This window comes from Eurosta solidaginis, chromosome 5, assembly GCF_040869045.1.
Source record: "Eurosta solidaginis isolate ZX-2024a chromosome 5, ASM4086904v1, whole genome shotgun sequence".
Classification (NCBI taxonomy): domain Eukaryota; kingdom Metazoa; phylum Arthropoda; class Insecta; order Diptera; family Tephritidae; genus Eurosta; species Eurosta solidaginis.
The window spans coordinates 14,284,128-14,305,981 of NC_090323.1; the positions used below are offsets into that span (position 1 = coordinate 14,284,128).

Genomic DNA, 21,854 nt, shown 5'->3' on the forward strand with positions numbered 1-21,854 from the left:
TATGAACTGGATTAATATAAGTTCCAATTTCATGTACATATATAATAATATTGAAAATAATAAATATTAAAAATTCAATTTTTTTGGTTCATATTTTATTCATATGGCTGCTCCAGGTAAAGTAAATCTGCAGGTAAAATTCACGTTATATAAATGGTAAAACCGCAGTAAAATTGATTGTCAAATGGCTCGAAAATGTAGAGTGAAATGACGGAAAAATGACCGCCATTTGACGAGCATTGTGACGTGTGTGAGTAGCACAGTGCTATGCTCACATCCTATAAGTGGGAGCGGAATGCACGATCACATTAATAGGAACGAAACGAAAAATTTGGTCACAAAAGTTAATCACGCCCATGCAAACGTGACTATGAATATAACCGCTGCAGAAAGTCACAATGACCGTAAAATGACTAGTAAAATGACGTGGAGCGTTTTTGCAGGGTAGTTTACAATTACTCTCAATAACTCATTAACATGATTATACGTTTTTGCCGAAAATGAGCGCTTCATATAAAACTTTCATTTAATGCGCTTTCAAATTGTATTTGTTCACTATGCTGGTGCGTACGCAGCCTTTCGACCAGCTTTGCTTTATTATCGGTGGCTGATAATCCAACTTCACGCAACCACTGGCGTAATTCATGTTACTGAATTTTTTCATTTCTATTTTATTTTTTAGGCTTTCACTTCTGGACGTGCAACACTTTTGTTTTTTTTTTTTTGCTTATAGACGTTTCGAATTTCGCACACGAATATTTACGTTAAACTGTCAGAAACTTACCGAGTGTTGCCTTGGATTAATCAACCGAAACAATTAAGATTGATTATTTAGTGGTTAAATTAATATTAATAAAATAAAGTTTACATAAAATTACAAGTCAATATTTAATTCCATTCAATTTAATTTTTCATTTTATACCGCACGCTACCGACCAAAGATGACTGACTTCTTCGTTAACTCTTTCTCTCATCTGCTCTTCATCTCTCTGTGTGCCAATTAGTCACTATATTGTCAGGGTTGCATTTACGTGTGTGACAATATGGCGTTATGACTACTAAGCCTTAACAAGTAGCGCAACTAAAAGCTGTTCGCTCAAAATTAGCACGCACACACAAGCATCACTAATGGCCAAACTACGAAAATCTTTAAGGAAATTCCAGTTAATTTTTGAAGACACATAAATTGTGAAAATTTTAGAATATATAGCATTTAAGACACCTAATTTTCAGTAGTTAAGAGAAACTGCTTATATTCAATGGTATTGTTTATTTTCCTTTCACTCTATTTCGCAACATTAGCCATCATCCCGTCGCAAATATCCTGAGCCAGATAAATAATTTTGCATGTAAATGCAACAACAACGATTTTAGCCAGATAAATCCAGACAGATGTCTAGTGCAATTTAGGAGCCAGATAATTTGTTTATTTCTTGTCTTTTCTTATACTTTTTCAAAAATTCGCTGCTTGGCCTCTAGCCGTATGTGTTAGCTGAAACACAACGGTGCCTATCACAACTCATGTGTACAAAAATTCCACGACCTCTGCTTCTCAAGTCTCCCAATAATCCAGAGCATTCCCATGAGCATTGAGCGTGATACGAAGCTCGAAAATTGACTAGATGATGGCTTGTATTTTCGTTGAAATATAAATAATAGGGGATTTGTGGCTTCCAACAAACCTACGGAAAACAAAATCGATTTAAATTATAGTCAAAAAACCAGGAGAAACTTAACAAAAATTAAGCGCCACACGTGTAACTTGTTAACCTCATGAAAAACTTCACATCTAGAGCTGTTTTGCATGAGCGGATTTTCTGAACGATTTGTCTACGTTCAATAAAATGCAGAAGAGCGGATTAATATAAAAGCTTTGGTCGTTTCAAAGCAAAGATAACGGTAAAGCATAGGCAGGCACGCGCCTTGATTCACGTAGAATGTTGCATGTAACATCGGAGATACTGGGACGACGACGACTATCTCATCAGCCTCTGTCGGTATTGTGCAAGCTTCTTCGGCATTAATGCTGTTTCGACGAGATGGGTTTAGAAGGTGAAAGTTTGATTTCGGGGACATGGAAGGGTTGGATTGTATAGTTCCATGAGGAGCTGGGTCGCCAGCTAATTTAACAGGATTCACCATGGGTAGGTAAGGTTTACAATTGGAGAACTTATAAATTTTGACCTTGAAAGGGTCGTTCGCCGGATACGGATATGGATCAGTTACGTACCGTTAAAAAGCACTCTTAAGGTACCAACCAGCCCGATGGGTCAAGCCAATGTTATAACTAACTAGTTCATTAGAATTAACAACTCAATAACTTTCGCCACAACTTTTGTATTCAGCAAGAATATTTATTATTTATTTATGGCTTCATATCCTCATCTCTTTATTCATAAAAATTTAAATAGGTTTATCAAGATGTTGTTATTGCAAATTCGTATGGAAATATTATTTTGAAAAATTTAATACACCTTTACTGTTAGTTGTGTGGATTATACATTCATTTTTTTTTTGCCGCCGAGCAGGTATTCCATTATAAATAAACGTATTATACGCGATATATCTTCCGTAGCATCGTAATTAATTATTGCCTCGTTATTAGCTTCATTATGCGGGTACAACTCTGGTGTTAAATGCAATATTGGTACTTTTTGTTGTAGGAATGGTAAATAATTACTCTTGTGATTAATAAAAGAAACTTTTGGATTAAATTCAAAGTACGGCTTTGGCTTTTTGCAATGTAACTTATTGGCCTTTGACAAACGTTCTTCCAACGATACAAAACGATAAAACCATGTACTAGTGTCTTTATAGTAACTAAGAAATGTCGAACCGGCTAAACCAATCTTATCCAGTTCCACTAATATATCCAATTTATCTAAAGTACCATCCCTGTTCCAAACGCCAGCCAAATGATGCGCCCCATAACGGTAATCGGTCTGATCCCAGTTCCTTGGAGGCTCTCTTCCATCAAAGAAAATAAACATTAAACTGAGTTTTGTTTCACGAAATGGTTTAAGCGCGTCTTGTAAAACGTGCGCCATATTAAGTAGCATAGCGCATGGTACAGCGTCTAAAGCGCCCTTAGCTGTATAATATTCGTGATATTTGGTATCATAGTGGCAGGCTAGTACTAGAAACCTTTCCGCATTTGCATTAAGTTTTGCAATTATGTTATGAAAACGTACTTTGCCCGCCACCTTATATTCATCTTCCTTAACAGACCATCCCATCTTATTTAAACTATTACTGATGTATTTGCGTACTTGGGTATGCCCGATTGTGCCAACCGCACGTGGTATAAGTATTTGTTTCACTGCTGTAAGTAAATGTTTCCTATCTTCAGGTATTCGATAATCTAAGAGTTCGTAGTCAGATAGCACGTTAACAGGATGCATTACCTTTAAGTAAATATTTTAGTTAATCAGTGTCCTAATTTAAACGTAATAGTATAGAAAAAGGGTCGACTGCTAATACGCACCAAATATCGAGAGAGGTGTGAAAATACGAAGGCGGAAAATAAAAATTGTAAGTCGTTTAAAAGATATCAACGAAAAACCGACAACAAAACAACAAAAACCGAAAAATTACCCCGGGGTGGGATCTGTAGTATTTTTGCACAGAACACATTTCCGCGTTGGCGGCCTTCGGCCGCGCTTATAAAAAATTACCCTGGCCAGTCCACCAATGGGATGGGATCAAAATTAATAAAAATCCTTTTGTACACAAAATTTTTTTCAGTGCAGTACAACAACCACATGAAAATTGCCAGCTTCAACTGCAAATATCTCCGGACAGAGATAAGCATTTTCTTTTCTGCTTTCGGATTATTGTTTTCGAGATTAATACGCATCATTTAACGCCTCTCTCGATATTAGCAGTCGAACCCTGTTCTATATAAAAAAGTCTCAGTGCAACATATTTCATTAAGTAGCGTTCTTATTTCATTTATTATTACCTTACAGCGTCCCACAGGATAGATATGCAAATTCTGCGTAGCACATACACTGATGCTTAATATGAAGAAGGTGATAAAATGTGCGCTGCCTGCCATGTTGAAGCTTATTTCTTAAATAGTTTTAAGTACTTATGTCACAGTTTCAAATGGGTAACTAAACCTGCTATTTTCTTGTATTATATGAAGGTAGATGTTTGCCACACAGAAGCAACAAGTCGTTTGTGTAGACATTTTTTTTTTATTGTTTCATTTTTATAACGTGTTTTTTCGTGTTCCTCGCATGCCTGTTTATTTTTTAGTATTCGTATGCATATTGTTTGTTATCGTTTCTTATGTTGATAGCTTTGTGCTTCTTTAACACCGCTCATAGTGTACCACGTATCCGCAATGTTACTGTTTGCTTACTATATCAAATATTTTTGGTAATTAAAATTGTACGTGCCTAGCATAGATTGGTGACCGGTGCAGCAGAATCAAGAAAATTATGCTGCCATGAACCAACGAACATATACCACATTAAACAAGTAAGGAAGGCTAAGGTCGGGTGTAACCGAACATTACATACTCAGCTGAGAGCTTAGCTGCATTGGTTTCGTAGGGTTTCGCAGATCGTTTATAAGTGGTTTTTAATTCCATATAACATTAATATACGTTTAGGAAATATCGACCAAATTGTAGACCAAGGGTGACGTTTTTGGAACGCTTTTCCTTCATTCTTTGTCAAATAAGGGAAAATCACCACATAGGAAAATGAACCTAGGGTAATCCTGGAATGTGTTTGTATCACATGGGTATCAAATGAAAGATATTAAAGAATATTTTAAAAGTGAGGAAGGTTAAATAGAACACAACAACGTTCGAATACATTCGGCTCCTGTTCAATGATCCAACTTGCTTAAACGAACATAATCGACATTGATTTAAAATCAACCAACTTATTGCATCCGTGAATATAATCAACTCAGGCGTTTGCTCGTTTGCCTCAACAGCGATTACATTTATCGGAATGAAAAGGCAAATATTTTTAACATTTAAATAATATTAAATTTACAGCATTATTTTGAAGTACACATATCCTATTTTGAAATATAACGCAAATTTGATATTATTTTCCATGTGGAAAACACATTATTATAATTTATTATCAATTGTTTTTGTTTTTGTCGGCCTATTGATAAATGATTCAAGGTTCGATTCGAGCTCAAGGCCAGAACAATAACTTTTTCTAATGTTAATTATTGTTATTTTTTTATTTTTATAAATTTGAAAAATTGTATTTTGTTTTTGGAATAGTAAGTAGAAAATTTGTCAGACAACCTGCCATAGCTACGCAGATAGATCCATTTCGAAGGGTGCTAAGCCTTCATCATCAGTACGCTTTAGGCACGCTGCGCTAACCATTTAGCTATACAGCGGTGGTTTTGTTTGACTATTCCAAAAACAAAATTCAATTTTTCAAATTTAGAAAAATTAAAAAATAACAATAATTATCATTAGAAAAAAATTATTGTTCTGGCCTTGAGCTCGAATCGAACGTTAAATAATGTAATATCTACATTTTTTATACTCAGTTGAGCAGAGCTCACAGAGTATATTAAGTGTGATTGGATAACGGTTGGTTGTACATATATAAAGGAATCGAGATAGATATAGACTTCCATATATCAAAATAATCAGGATCGAAAAAAAATTTGATTGAGCCATGTCCGTCCGTCCGTCCGTTACTTGAGTAAATTTTGAGGTATCTTGATGAAATTTGGTATGTAGGTTCCTGAGCACTCATCTCAGATCGCTATTTAAAATGAACGATATCGGACTATAACCACGCCCACTTTTTCGATATCGAAAATTTCGAAAAACCGAAAAAGTGCGATAATTCATTACAAAAGACCGATAAAGCGACGAAACTTGGTAGATGAGTTGAACTTATGACGCAAAATAGAAAATTAGTAAAATTTTGGACAATGGGTGGTAATTTAAAATTTTTGCAAGCTGTAATTTGGCAGTCGTTGAAGATATCATGATGAAATTTGGCAGGAACGTTACTCTTATTACTATATGTACGCTTTATAAAAATTAGCGAAATCGGAGAAGGACCACGCCCACTTTAAAAAAAAATTTTTTTTCAAAGTAAAATTTTAACAAAAAATTTAATATCCTTACAGTATATAAGTAAGTTATGTCAAGATTCAACTCCAGTAATGATATGGTGCAACAAAATACAAAAATAAAAGAAAATTTAAAAATGGGCGTGGCTCCGCCTTTTTCATTTAATTTGTCTAGGATACTTTTAACGCCATAAGTCGAACAAAAATTAACCAATCCTTTTGAAATTTGGTAGAGGCATAGATTTTATGGCGTTAACTGTTTTCTGTGAAAATGGGCGAAATCGGTTGATGTCACGCCCAGTTTTTATACACAGTCGTCCGTCTGTCCTTCCGCATGGCCGTTAACACGATAACTTGACCAAAAATCGATATATCTTTACTAAACTCAGTTCACGTACTTATCTGAACTCACTTTATCTTGGTATGAAAAATGAACGAAATCCGAATATGACCACGCCCACTTTTTCGATATCGAAAATTACGAAAAATGAAAAAAATGCCATAATTCTATACCAAATACGAAAAAAGGGATGAAATATGTTAAGACAATTGGATTGTTTTATTGACGCGAAATATAACTTTAGAAAAAACTTTATAAAATGGTTGTGACACCTACCATATTAAGTAGAAGAAAATGAAAAAGTTCTGCAGGGCGAAATAAAAAACCCTTAAAATCTTGGCAGGTATTACATATATAAATAAATTAGCGGTATCCAACAGATGATGTTCTGGGTCACCCTGGTCCACATTTTGGTCGATATCTGGAAAACGCCTTCACATATACAACTACCACCACTCCCTTTTAAAAATACTCATTAACACCTTTCATTTGATACCCATATCGTACAAACAAAGTCTAGAGTCACCCCTGGTCCACCTTTATTGCGATACCTCGAAAATGCGTCCACCTATAGAACTAAGGCCCACCACCTCTTAAAATACTCATTAACACCTTTCATTTGATACCCATATCGTACAAACTCATTCTAGAGTCACCCCTGGTCCACCTTTATGGCGATATTTCGAAAAGGCGAACACCTATAGAACGAAGGCCCACTCCCTTTTAAAAATACTCATCAACTCCTTTCGTTTGATACCCATATTGCACAAACGAATTCTAGAGTCACCCCTGGCCCACCTTTATGGCGATATCTCGAAACGGCGTCCACCTATGGAACCAAGGATTACTCCCTTTTAAAATACTCATTAACTCCTTTCGTTTGATACCCATATCGTACAAACGCATTCTAGAGTCACACCTGGTCCATCTTTATGGCGATATCTCGAAACGGCGAACACCTATAAAACGAAGGCCCACTCCCTTTTAAAAATACTCATTAACACCTTTCATTTGATACCCATATTGTGCAAACAAATTCTAGTGTCACCCCTGGTCCACCTTTATGGCGATATCTCGAAACGGCGTCCACCTATGGAACTAAGGATTACTCCCTTTTAAAATGCTCATTAACACCTTTCATTTGATACCCATATCGTACAAACGCATTCTAGAGTCAACCCTGATCCACCTTTATGGCTATATCCCTAAATGGCGTCCCCCTATAGACTTAAGGCCCACTCCCTCTTAAAATACTCATTAACTCCTTTCGTTTGATACCCATATTGCACAAACGAATTCTAGAGTCACCCCTGGTCCATCTTTATGGCGATATCTCGAAAAGGGGTCCACCTATAGAACTAAGCCCCACGCCCTTTTAAAATAATCATTAACACCTTTCGTTTGATACCCATATCATACAAACAAATTCTAAAGTCACCCCTGGTCCACCTTTATGGCGATATCTCGAAAAGGCGAACACCTATAAAACGAAGGCCCACTCCCTTTTAAAAATACTCATTAACACTTTTCATTTGATACCCATATCGTACAAACAAAGTTTAGAGTCACCCCTGGTCCACCTTTATTGCGATACCTCGAAAATGCCTCCACCTATAGAACTAAGGCCCACTCCCTCTTAAAATACTCATTAACTCTTTTCGTTTGATACCCATATTGCACAAACGAATTCTAGAGTCACTCCTGGCCCACCTTTATGGCGATATCTCTAAACGGCGTCCGCCTATAGAACTAAGGCTCACTCCCTTTTAAAATACTCATTAACACCTTTCGTTTGATGCCCATATTGTGCAAACAAATTCTAGTGTCACCCCTGGTCCACCTTTATGGCGATATCTCGAAACGGCGTCCACCTATGGAACTAAGGATTACTCCCTTTTAAAATGCTCATTAACACCTTTCATTTGATACCCATATCGTACAAACGCATTCTAGAGTCAACCCTGATCCACCTTTATGGCTATATCCCTAAATGGCGTCCACCTATAGAACTATGGCCCACTTCCTCATAAAATACTCTTTAATGCCTTTCATTTGATACACATGTCATACAAACACATTCCAGGGTTTCCCTCGGTTCATTTTTCTACATGGTTATTTTCCCTTATGTTGTCACCATAGCTCTCAACTGAGTATGTAATGTTTGGTTACACCCGAACTTAACCTTCCTTACTTGTTTTAATGTCAAAAACACATTTCAAAAATGTAAAATTCAAATTATTTGATAAATGAAAAAATAATGTGTTTTCATATATTAAAATGTAAAAAACATATTAGTGTTTTTCCGTGTAGATATGACTTTTTTAAATTAAATTTTTTTCTATTCGATCAGTTTCTTTCTCTTGAATTTTATATACGTATACGTTAGATCTCGGCGGCCACCGTGGTATGATGGTAGCGTGCTCCCCCTACCAGACCGTATGCACTAGGTTCACACCCCGGACAAAGCAACATCAAAATTTTAGAAATAAGGTTTTTCAATTATAAGAAAAATTTTCTATGTGGGGTCGCCCCTCGGCAGTGTTTGGCAAGCGCCCCGGGTGTATATCTGCCATGAAAAGCTCTCAGTAAAAACTCATCTGCCTTGCAGATGCCGTTCGTGGTTGGCATAAAACATGTCGGTCCCGCCGGCCAATTTCAAGAGGAGCACGATGCAAATTAGAATAGAAGCTCGGCGTTAGATCTCTTCGGAGGTTATCGCACCTTAAGTTTATGTATTTGTATTTATTTATACGTTAGATCTCATGCATAGGCTCAAAAAGCATGAATTCTACTTATTCCTGAAGGAGGTACTTCCGTTTTTTTTTTTTTTTGATCAATTTATCTATGATTAATATTACAGGAATGCGATTCTGTGGCTTTTCCTTATGTTCACATTTTTCGTATTTGGTATGGAATTTTGGCATTTTTTTAATTTTTCGAAATTTTCGATATCGAAAAGTTGGTCATAGTCGGATTTCGCCCATTTTTAATACCAGCATAAAGTTGGTTCAGATAAGTACGTGAACTAAGTTCAATAAAGATATATCGATTTTTGCTCAAGTTATCGTGTTAACGGCCGAGCGGAAGGACAGACGGTCGACTGTGTATAAAAACTGGGCATGGCTTCAACCGATTTCGCCCATTTTCACAGAAAACAATTATCGTCGTAGAAGCTATGCCCTTACCAAATTTCATGAGGATTGGTAAATTTTTGTTCGACTTATGGCATTAAAAGTATTTTAGACAAATTAAATGAAAAAGGGAGGAGCCACGCCCATTTTGAAATTTTCTTTTATTTTTGTATTTTGTTGCACAATATCATTACTGGAGTCGAATGTTGACGTAATTTACTTATATACTGTGACGATATTCAAGGGTGACATTTTTATTAAACTTTTTTATTTAAATCTGGACTTTTAAAATTTTTTTTTCAAAAGTGGGCGTGTTCGTCATACGATTTTGTTAATTTTTATTTATCATACATATAGCAATAAGAGTAACGTTCCTGCCAAATTTCATCATGATATCTTCAACGACTGCCAAATTAAAGCTTGAAAAACTTTTAAATTACATTATTTTAAAAGTGGGCGGTGCCACGCCCATTGTCCAAAATTTTACTAATTTACTACCCACCTTCCAAGTTTTATCGCTTTATCCATCTTTGTTAATGAATTATCACACTATTTCGGTTTTTCGAAATTTTCGATATCGGAAAAGCGGGCGTGGTTATAGTCCGATTTCGTTCAATTTAAATAACGATCTGAGATGAATGCCCAGGAACTCACATACCAAATTTCATAAAGATAACTCTAAATTTGCTCATGTTATCGTGTTTACGGACAGACAGACGGACGGACATGGCTAAATTAATTTCTTTTTTCGCCCAGATCATTTTGATATGTAGAAGTCTATATCTGTCTCAATTACTTTATACCGTTACGGAATACCGGTATGCGAACAAAATTAATATACTCTGTGAGCTCTGCTCAGCTGAGTATAAAAATAATAATTAATGCTTGGCGCGATTTATCTCCGAGAAGATTTAGGCCGAACTTCTCTTCGAAATTGCGTCTTACTCCATTTGGTTTTCCCTACAAATTGGCAGACGGGACCTACATATATGTTTTATGCCGATTCCAAACGGAAGCTGATGCAATGAAGATGCATTTGCACTGAAAAGCTTTTCATAGAAGAAATACGCTTTGAGTTTATGCCAAATCACTGCCAAGGGGCGACTGCGCTTGGACGTATTTTTTTCCAATTGAAAAACTTGTTCTGAATATTTGATGTTCCTTTGGCCGGCACTTCCCCTTTTATCAATAAGTGGTTTCAGATTTTGGCAGGCACACCGTAAAAACTTTGGGCTTAAATCTGAAACATTTTTGACATATTATCAAACCAAATTTTGTTTAAATATAGATTAAAACGCACTCAGAGAAAACCGCCATTCTAAAATCCAGCACCACCGGACTTAATTCAAACTTTTCATGTTCTTACTTTTTTGTTCTTGAAAAACGAACGACCTGTTCTTAAAACAACAACCTTGTTCTTGAACTGACACCATTTTCTTGAAAAGAGAACGGCTGGTCTTAAAATATGAACAAATGTTCTATCAATGAGAACGATGTTCATAAATTAAGCCCAAGAAAAAAGAAACGGTACAATTCGTGCGCACTGCAATGTTAAATACAACATTTGGCACAAGCATTCGTAGTGGCCCAGCGGATATGATGTTGTGATAGCGATTGTGTGGCACGAGTTCGAAAACCGTCAAACTGAAGTTTTCTAAAACGATTTTTTTATGTTATATTTTTTTAACTTATATTTTTCGTTCAGTTCCATTCAAATAGACACGGGTATTTCTCAAACTTGTTATGAAATGTTTTAAGTATATATTGAGATTACATCAATAAAAATAAGAATTTCTTTAATAACATTTTTTTGTTATTAATATTTTTGTTAATGACAAAAAAATTATTATTAATAAAAAAAATAAACAAATGGGTAATAATTGGAAAAATTTGCCTCCCCCCCCTCGCCACCCACAAAAATAAAGCACAAACGGCTCTTGAATTGAGACCGAAAAATGTTAAATCAACCAAAAATCGTTCTCAAAGCTTGAGAACGAAAAATCTTAAATCAATCCCAAGTAGTGCTTGAAATGAGCATAGAAGGTTCACACATCAATACCAAACTGGGCATAAAATACGAACGGTGTGCTTGGAAAAACCGTTGTCAACGAATGTTCTTAATTTTGAACTTGTTTCGATTTTTTCTCTGAGTGCCGTTTTCCCCTTTTTCCTGTTGATTAACTGGCCCAAGTAGGGTAGTTGACAATCTTTCTCCACCTCTATTGTAAATTGAATGCTACTGCTGTAGCTGTTGAGTTGAGTGAGTACGTTTTCAATTTCTTCCGTTTTTACAATGGCGTATAAGTCACATACATATCTACTTTGTAAGTAGACGTGGTTTGCTAGTAGTCTCGAATTTTGTTAGCACACTTAAACACTTTAAATGAAAATCGGTTCGGATGTATACATTTAGATAAGATTAAATAACTTATAACGAAAAAACTAGTAAACTATTGCTAGCCTTCTTGCTATACAAGGAAATATTTTTGGGACACCGGTGTCGCGTATGCATGAAAGGGTTAAAAATACGGTCATATTGTACACGTATCTCTTAACCTAAGTGATTTTAATAACACAATTCAGCTGTACAAATATAGAAACGAGCAATTAAATAAAGCTATATTTGTTATTTTGGTATATCAAAAGCTATTTGTTTAACTGATTTAGAATTTGTATTACGCTTGACGCATTAACCATTTCGGCAGGCACACGGTAAAAACTTGGAGCTGAAATCTGAAACATTTTGGACATATGATCAAACTAAATTTTGTTTAAATATATATTATAACGGTCTTCCTGAAAGTAAGTGCATAGAACTGGGTTTTAATTTTAAACTTAAAACACTTAAAATTATAAAAAAAAATTGTGACCGATTCACTGAAACCATTTCAGTCAGTAACTGGTGATACACATTTCTGGTTCGGGACTAGACCTAAATTGCCAAATAAGTAAAAATTCGGTAGTAATAAGATTTTACCCAGTTTTCCAAACGACCCTATGTTTACACATTAATCTTAAGAGAATTGAATTTTATATTGAACGTTGAATTTTCTAAAACAAATCTCCATCTGTATTCTTTACGCATAAGTGGATATTGAATTAGTTATACGCCCCAATTCGTAATTTTATTACATATTTATATTTATCTTGGTACATATTTGCTATTAAATTTAAGTACTTGAACTATTTTCATGAGTGTGCTCATGACTCATACTAAGCACTCAAAAAAATGTGTGCAGTATACCTCTCTGGCAGCCCATTCAACAATGGGTTGACAGATGTACGTATATATGTATATACCTGCTTTGTTAACATTTTTATACTCAGTTGAGCAGAGCTCACAGAGTATATTTACTTTGATTGGATAACGGTTGGTTGTACAGGTATAAAGGAATCGAGATAGATATAGACTTCCATATATCAAAATCATCAGTATCAAAAAAAAATTCGATTGAGCCATGTCCGTCCGTCCGTCCGTCCGTCCGTCTGTCCGTTAACACGATAACTTGAGTAAATTTTGAGGTATCTTGATGAAATTTGGTATGTAGGTTCCTGGGCACTCATCTCAGTTCGCTATTAAAATGAACGATATCGGAAAATAATCACGCCCACTTTTTCGATATCGTAAATTTCGAAAAATCGAAAAAGTGCGATAATTCATTACCAAATACGGATTAAGCGATGAAACTTGGTGAGTGAGTTGAACTTATGACGCATAATAGAAAACTGGTAAAATTTTGGACAATGGGCGTGGCACCGCCCGCTTTTAAAAGAAGGTAATTTAGAAGTTTTGCAAGCTGTAATTTGACAGTCGTTGAAGATATCATGATGAAATTTGGCAGGAACGTTACTCTTATTACTATATATCTGCTTAATAAAAATTAGCAAAATCGGAGAACGACCACGCCCCCTTTTTAAAAAAAAATTTTTTTTAATTCAAATTTTAAAAGAAAAGTTAATATCTTTACAGTATATAAGTAAATTATGTCAACATTCAACTCCAGTAATGATATGCTGCAACAAAATACAAAAATAAAAGAAGATTTCAAAATGGGCGTGGCTCCGCCCTTTTTCAATTAATTTGTCTAGGATACTTTTAATGCCATAAGTCGAACAAAAATTTACCAATCCTTGTGAAATTTGGTAGAGGCTTACATTCTAGGACGATAACTGTTTTCTGTGAAAAAGGGCGAAATCGGTGGAAGCCACGCCCAGTTTTTATACACAGTCGACCATCTGTCCTTCCGCTCGGCCGTTAACACGATAACTTGACCAAAAATCGATGTATCTTTACTAAACTCAGTTCACGTACTTATCTGAACTCACTTTGTATTGGTGTAAAAAATGGCCGAAATCCAACTATAACCACGCCCACTTTTTCGATATCGAAAATTACGAAAAATAAAAAAAATGCCATAATTATATACCAAATACGAAAAAAGGGATGAAACATGGTAATTGTATTGGTCTATTGACGCAAAATATAACTTTAGAAAAAAACTTGGTGTGAAAAAAATGGGTGTGACACCTACCATATTAAGTAGAAGAAAATAAAAACGTTTTGCAGGGCGAAATCAAAAGCCCTTGGAATCTTGGAAGGAATACTGTTCGTGGTATTACATATATAAATAAATTAGCGGTACCCGACAAATGATGTTCTGGATCACCCTGGTCCACATTTTGGCCGATATCTCGAAAACGCCTTCCCATATAGAACTAAGGGCCACTCCCTTTTAAAACCCTCATTAATACCTTTAATTTGATACCCATATCGTACAAACACATTCTAGAGTCACCCCTGGTCCACGTTTATGGCGATGTCTCGAAAAGGCGTCCACATATAGAACTAAGGCCCACTCCTTTTTAAAATACTCATTAACACTAGAAAATGCTCGCAATATGTTTTGAATTCGAAATCAAAACAAGACAGCCTATAAAATTTTTGTGATTGTAGCAGCATAAGTGTGACAAGAAAAATTTTAAATTTAGGTACATTCGATTATTCAATACAAAAAAAAAACGTTTAAACAGCAATACATAGTACAGGTCTACAAGTAGGATATTTAGCAGCACGCACATACACAGTCACGCTCACCTGATGCTTGTTCTTGTTCGTTTTTTGTGTGGATGCTATTTGGCACTGTTGTACGTCTTAGGTCCAAGAAAAGTGTAGTAACTGCTAGCGAAAACTGTGTAATATTTTTATTGTAAAATTACGAAGAAATATCCTTATTTACTTTCAAATGAGCATTTAATTACATCTCTCTTTAAAATCCATATGTTTTGGACAATTTTAATTAACAAATTGTGATACTTTATTAACGGGCCGATTGCTAAAACACGACCAAAACCGTTAGAGGAGGTATTAATAGATGCGTTTTTGCCTCGCTCCCAATAATTCGAATACTTTTTCGCCTTTGAACTATTGATAATAGGACAAAACGCGTCTTTTCATTTCTCTTTCCACATTTTTGGACGGGTTATTGCAGTCGACCTTGGTTTCAAACTGTTTTTCGCGGAAAACTTTTGCACGGGTACAAAAACTTAGCACTCGTGTTTGTATTCTTAATGCTGGAATAACTACGCGTCCTCAGGTACCCCAATTCAAGACTTTTGTATAATTTTCTGTAGGACGCATATAGGTGCTATACATTTTTATACTAAATTCGATCAAAAAAATTTACCATCATGGCAACCCATAGCTGATATTCCGCTCCTTTTTTTGTTTCCCTGCGTCGCTTTCCACGACAGCAACCCCGGTAATTTTGACACTTCGTTCAGTGTCAAACGCATGCTCCACGCAGGTTCCACTGAGTTCCACACTAGTTTGACACTGACCGAAATGTCAAACGGCAGTGTGTTAGAAAGAGAAAGGAATTGTTGGCCTCTCATACATATCATACTTGTAAACCTGTACTATGCAGCAATATATGGGCACTGTGATGTTTGGGAATGCACGTAGCCTTTTGTAGCAATATAGGGGTATTACATACATATATGTGTAAAGCTAAGATTTTCCCGAGTTATTTATTATTTTAACTCTGTATCCCTCGTTATACAGTGCACAAAAATACCGATAGTGAAAATTTAAAAAATAATAACTCATTATCTTTACATATATATATACTATCAGGACCGGCAGACGTAGTTCTGCCCTAAATTTGGTCTATCTGCATACATATTAATAAGCATTTTCCGCCTAACTCTGCAGCCCCCTCTTATATTTTTCTTAGTCCTTTTATTCACTCCTCCCTCCGTCTTTTTCGATTCATCTATCCCTATTTTGTCTCACTCTATCTGTTTCTCAGTCTCTTTCTCCTTCCCTCTTTTCTCTTCTCATAAGTTCTTCTCATTCTTCTTCATCCCTTATTGCAAGTCCCATAGGGTTGTATGTATTTTGCTCCAGTCCTATTCCGAGTCCCAGTCCCACTCCGAGTCTCAGCCCCAGTCCTAGTCCTAATCCCAGTCCCAGTCCGTCTCTGGTCTACTTCCCGGAAAAAAGGATCGTAAATACTAATATAGGCAAATTTATATACCAAATTTCAGGCAAATCGAATAGGACGTATGTAGATAGGTATGTGGGTTAACTCATGTCTTTATTTCGGCTTCGCATGCATATTTATCAATTTTGCCAGGTTGATGCGACTAAATCGAATATGACAATGGAAATTACTTTAAAGCTCTCAGCAACAGCTTTCATTTGATATCCATATTACACACACATTGGAGGGGTATCCGGGTCCACGTTTTGACCTATATCTAGTCACCAATAGGTATCAAAACTATCCTGTAGTAAAGCACTTATCAACAGCTTTCATCTGATATCCATATTTTATAAACATTGTCTCGGGGTATCCGGATCCACGTTTTGGCCTATATCTCCATCTCTGCCAAGTCACCCAGCGGTATAAAAGAGTATCTGTAGTAAAGTACACATGAACAGCTTCAACATGATACCCATAATGTAAAAACACGCTCTATTGTTACCCTGATCCACGTTTTTGCCTATATCTCGAGACCCTAGTCACCAATAGGTATGAAAACTATCCTGGACTTAAGCATGCATCAACAGCTTTCATTTGATATCCATATTGTATAAACACATTCTAGGGGTACCCGGGTCCACGTTCTAGCCTATATCTCGAGACCCTAGTCACTCAGGGGTACGAAAAATACCCAGTATCAAAGTACTCATAAACAGCTTCCATTTGATACTCATATTGTACAAACACATCCGAGGATTACCCAGGTCCACGTTTTGATCTCAAGACCCTAGCCAGAACGGAATAAAAAGTATCCTATGTCCGTTTCCAGGTTCTAAGCTACCTCTCCACCAATTTTCAGCTAAATCGGTTAATCCGTTCTTGAGTTATGCGTAGTGTAACTAACACGACTTTCTTTTATATTGTAACGAATTTACTTGCAAATACTCTTATTTGCCCTCTTTGCTAAGTTCGTATCACTAACTGTTGAATAAATAACTCCAATATTGAATAATGGAAAAATGGCCTTTATTAAAGTACTTCACAATAACACTTATACTTTGCAACTAGCTGGCTTAATAACCAAACTGATAGCTTAAATGAACTGACTTTCAAAATAATACTGCTATGGCTCGCTAGATAGCGTCTTAATCGAAACTGCTTGATAGGTCAAATCAAACTGAACTCCAGCGCCTCTACATTTGCTGCCTTTTATACTCTTTGATTTCAACGTTCGAATCTTCTAGGCGCTTCCATTTCCAGAATCTACTAGATGCCATCAGCTCTCAAACTTCTCAGCTGTAACTACAATTGCACGATTTTAAAGCTTCTCTCATTGCATGCTTTCAAGAGTATCTCAGATATATGCATGTGTTTGTGCATTGATTCTCCGCTGCTCGTATACGTACATGCTACATATATATGTAGATACATAATGATTGATCTATGGATGTGCATGATATCACTGTTTAGCATCGGCTTAGCAGCACCCCTTAGTTTTGCTAATATTCGTAACAATATATATAGACATTTGTATTTTTTCCACGTATATTTAACTCTCCCGCATATATACACATTACAAATATTAAATATTGTGCGAACGCGGCACAGTGGTCAAACTCATTCAGTCACCCCCTCAAATAAAATTTATCTAAAAAACCTTTTTTTTTTTGCTTTTGAAAATTATTCTTGCTTGCTATTTAACGTGAAGATTTAAATGTAACTCCCTCACACCCAGTTAAAAGCAAATACTCTCTCTTCAAAAAAAAAAAAAATTTTTTCTCTCTAAGTTAAATTTCGTTTAATTCTCAACGGTAAGAGAAAACAAAAGTAAAAATGAGTGATGATGCAAATAAAAAAAGTGGCTCCAATACTCAAGGAGTTCAAACATTTAAGCTCTCGTCTGCCCCTAAAAAGTTCATTACCGACACGGATATTTTCATGGACTATTGTGCTCGCTTTAAGTCAACGTCCTTCCAAGATAATACTGAGTCGTCCCTTAACGCAAAAAACTTGAATATCGAGAAATTTTGGAATAGAGTCCAAAAAACATTCGATAAAGTGATAGAAAGCGAGGATCAGGACATGCCCGACGTATTTGCAAAATCTGCCCATAGCAAATACATGACCTGCCTCGTAACTCATGAGGAAACAAAAGTTCAAATTTAGGACCAACTTCAGTTGATAAACTTAGCGAAAACCCCCGCGTCCCCTACCGTCCCAACAGGTCCATCTGACAATTCTGGTATTTGGCTAAAAATCCCTCCTTGCGATACCGAAACATTTTATGGTGGTTATGAAAAATGGCCCAAGCTACAAAGACGACTAAGGGTAGTTATGATATTTCAAGGAATCAAATGCTGACGAGTATGTCTTTCATTCTGATAGTGACAAGACAACAACAAAAATGGAAGAAAAAACGAAACACCGCAAGCAGTGACGAGTACAGATTTTAACATGATATTGGCTGCAATATCTGCACAAACATCGACAATGGCATCCCAGCTGAAGTCACAGGAGGCACGCATTTCAGAAATGGTGTCGCAAATGTCATCTCAATTGGAAGAACAGAAGACATATATGGCATCTCAACTGGCAGCGGAACAGGTATCGTCGCAGCTCTTTGCGAAACTGGAAGAGCAGGATACAACTCGAAGACAAAACTGATGCCAATATAGAAGAGTTGAAAAGTCTTATGCAGCAGTTAAAACTAAATCGCCCAGCTGTTCCAGCGAGCAATCCGAAGGTAAAAACTCCATATTTTGACGGCTCTGTTCCTTTCCAGGTATTAAAGCTTCAATTTGAGAAGACCGCAGCAGTGAACAACTGGAATGCGGAAGATAAAGTTGCTGCACTGTTCGTGGCATTGAAAGGGCCTGCAGCGGAAATCTTACAGACGATTCCAGAGTACGAATGGAACAGTTATGAAGCATTGATGGGCGCACTAGGGAAGCGATACGGAACTGAGCATAGGAGACAGATATATAGCAAATGGAGTTACTGAACCGCTTCCAGAGGCCTGGTGAAACATTGCAAGTGTTTGCGTGGGATTTTGTAAGGCTGGCACATTTAGCGAATGCGGACGCACCCCTGGAATACACCGAAAGGGTAAAAATCCCGAGCTTTATTAATGGAATGCGGGATATAGCAACGAAGCGAGCGACAGACGCAAACCCAAAGCCAACATTCGCAGAAACGGTATCACATGCACTGACTCAGGAAACTGCCTGTCTATTGAGTAAACCAGCATACAAAGCTCATCGTATGGAAGTGGAAAGGCCAGATTGGGTAGACACGATTTTGGAAGCACTGAAGGGATCACAACATAAAAATACCGGAGTTATGAAGTGTTTCAAGTGCGGTAACCCAGTTCACATTGCACGTCATTGGTAGTTCCTGGTTTTTCCAACTTGGCTGTTCGTAAACGCAAAGCTGTAGGAATTAAGCAAGAACGAGTCAGATGTAACGATCGAAAACTTGTCCCAGCTATTGAATGTCCTGTGATATCTATCTCACAAATTGGAAGAAAATCGAGCAGTCTTACCATCAAAGGAAATGTTGATGGCAAGGAGCGTGTACTGACTGTAGATACGGGCGCATCTCATTCCTTAATCCGATCTGAATTGGTCAACTGGAGAGTAAAGCCGTTACCTTGAGCAAGGTTGCGTACGGTAACTGGCGAGTATAACTAAGTCGAAGGAGAAGTGGTATGTGTCTTAATTGGAAAGGTCACGATTCTACAAAATTCGTTGTGGCGGAGATTGTTGATGATGTCATATTGGGAATGAACTTCTTATTTGACCATGACATCAGGATCGACATGCAAAGAAGGAATATGCGCTATAAGAACCAGGATGTACCACTTAAATACAGTTTAGATAAGGGTTCAGCTGTAAGCGAGTGCTGGTGGAGGAGATCCAACAGAGACCACAAAAGTCAAAGAAAGTAAATCGGGCAAAGGTTGATGGAATGAATGGGCCAAACAAATCAAAACCCAGGGTACCCGCCAGAAAAAAACTGGCACTGGCAAACCCTAATGGATGCACTAAAACGAACGAAAGAATTTCCCAGAAAGAATGCAAGGGCGGTTTGAAGCCAGGGAGCACTACTTTTGTGAAACGTCGGAACGATACTGATTATGCGAAGCCAATCCGTCAAGCGCAAGCTCTACGAAGTAGTTCATTGGCCAAACAACATAGAATGAGGGAACGGTCGAGGATAGTGAGTAGTAGGATGAACACAGATGCGACAAGAATAATAATTTGGAAGGTTTCCTGGAGGGAGATTTGGTACTGCTATACAACCCTCACCGGCGGAAAGGTGTTACATCCAAACTATGGTGCATTTGGGAAGGCCGTACAAAGTTGTGAAGAGGATAAGTGATGTCATCTACCGCATACAAACAATTGGGAAAACACGAAGGGTGGTTCATTTGGCTGCCAGCGGTAAGATCGAGAGATTTGTCTGATCGGGACGATCAGATTTAGGTGGAGCGCAGTGTGTCGAATATTACCATCTCTAAGCTGTTACTAAGTAAATGCACAACAACAAAAACATTAAAGCAAGCTACATAAACACATTAGTCTTCATGTACACACATAAATACAAGCAGCAGAGAGATCCTCACAAACGCATGTCATCATCAGCCGAAGTAGTACTCACATATACACACGCATATGGTTATACACTACAAATACAAATGCATATGGCTGGTGATCAGGTAGAGGATTCTAGAAGAGGAAACGTCTAGGCATTTGGGCAGAGAGTATAAAAGCAGCACAAGCTGAGTAGTCAGTAATCAGTTTGATTTAAGCACGCTCTTGGTTAAGTCTTATTGTGAAGTACTTTCAAAGTAGTCTAATAGATCCCATTTTGCATTATTGATTATTGGAGCTATTTTTTCAACAATTTAGCGATACGGACGTTAGCAGAAGAAGGAATAAGCGGAATTTCCCCTAAATTCGTTACAATAGGATTTGGGCTCAGGCAAAAAAAAGTTCCACTACGCATACCCAAAAAAATAATTTTCGAGCCTGTAAAATGTGTTTTTTTTTTCCTTTTTTCCGACTTCGATTTTTAAGGTTTTTTTCATGACCTACTAAAAAAATGTTCATATGTATACCCTGTCCCACCCATAAATGTCCGCTAAAAATAATCAAATGAAAAATTTTTTTAGTAGGTCATGAAAAAAACCTTAAAATTCAAAGAAAAGAGGATTTTTGTCATATCTTTCTCAATTTATCAAATAGCAGCTTCAAACTTCACCATATGCTTTCGTATATTGCACATATTGTTGTCTAAAAAAATATATGAGATCGGTCGCATATATAGCATACCTATACCTCGCAACCGACTGTTCAGATAAGAAACTTTTCGTAATTTTCGCACCTTTTTTACGGCTAGAAGCTTCAAATTTCAGCAAGTTTCATCAAATACTTACGTTTGCGTAATATATTGTCGAAATACGTGATTTGTAGTCATAGCTTTTGCATGCAGACCACAAAAAACGTGAACTTTTACATCCTCACAAAAAGTACCTACCTATTTTTATACTCAGCGTGCTTTGCACACAGAGTATACTAACTTTGATTGGATAACGGTTGGTTGTACATGTATAAAGGAATCGAGATAGATATAGACTTCAAAATCATCAGTATCGAAAAAAAAAAATTGATTGGGCCATGTCCGTCCGTCCGTCTGTCCATTAACACGATAACTTGAGTAAATTTTGAGGTATCTTAATGGAATTTGGTATGTAAGTTCCTGGGCATTCATCTCAGATCGCTATTTAAAATGAACGAAATCTGACAATAACCACGCCCACTTTTCCGA

At 36.7% G+C, this 21,854-nt stretch overlaps 1 protein-coding gene across 2 annotated transcripts in view; it reads right to left on the reverse strand.

Annotated features, from left to right (window-relative positions):
- Nucleotides 1-2,373: 2,373 nt before the first annotated feature.
- The window catches only part of LOC137253894 (glutaminyl-peptide cyclotransferase-like), a 92,584-nt gene continuing 73,103 nt past the window's right edge, over nt 2,374-21,854 (reverse strand). For both annotated transcript variants that reach the window (XM_067791495.1, XM_067791496.1), the window contains exons 2-3: nt 3,962-4,365; nt 2,374-3,404 (exon numbers count right to left, since the gene is read on the reverse strand). In XM_067791495.1, the coding sequence (XP_067647596.1) occupies nt 2,496-3,404; nt 3,962-4,057 (1,005 nt within the window). In that variant the 5' untranslated portion in view covers nt 4,058-4,365 and the 3' untranslated portion in view covers nt 2,374-2,495. The remainder of the gene's footprint in view (nt 3,405-3,961; nt 4,366-21,854) is intronic.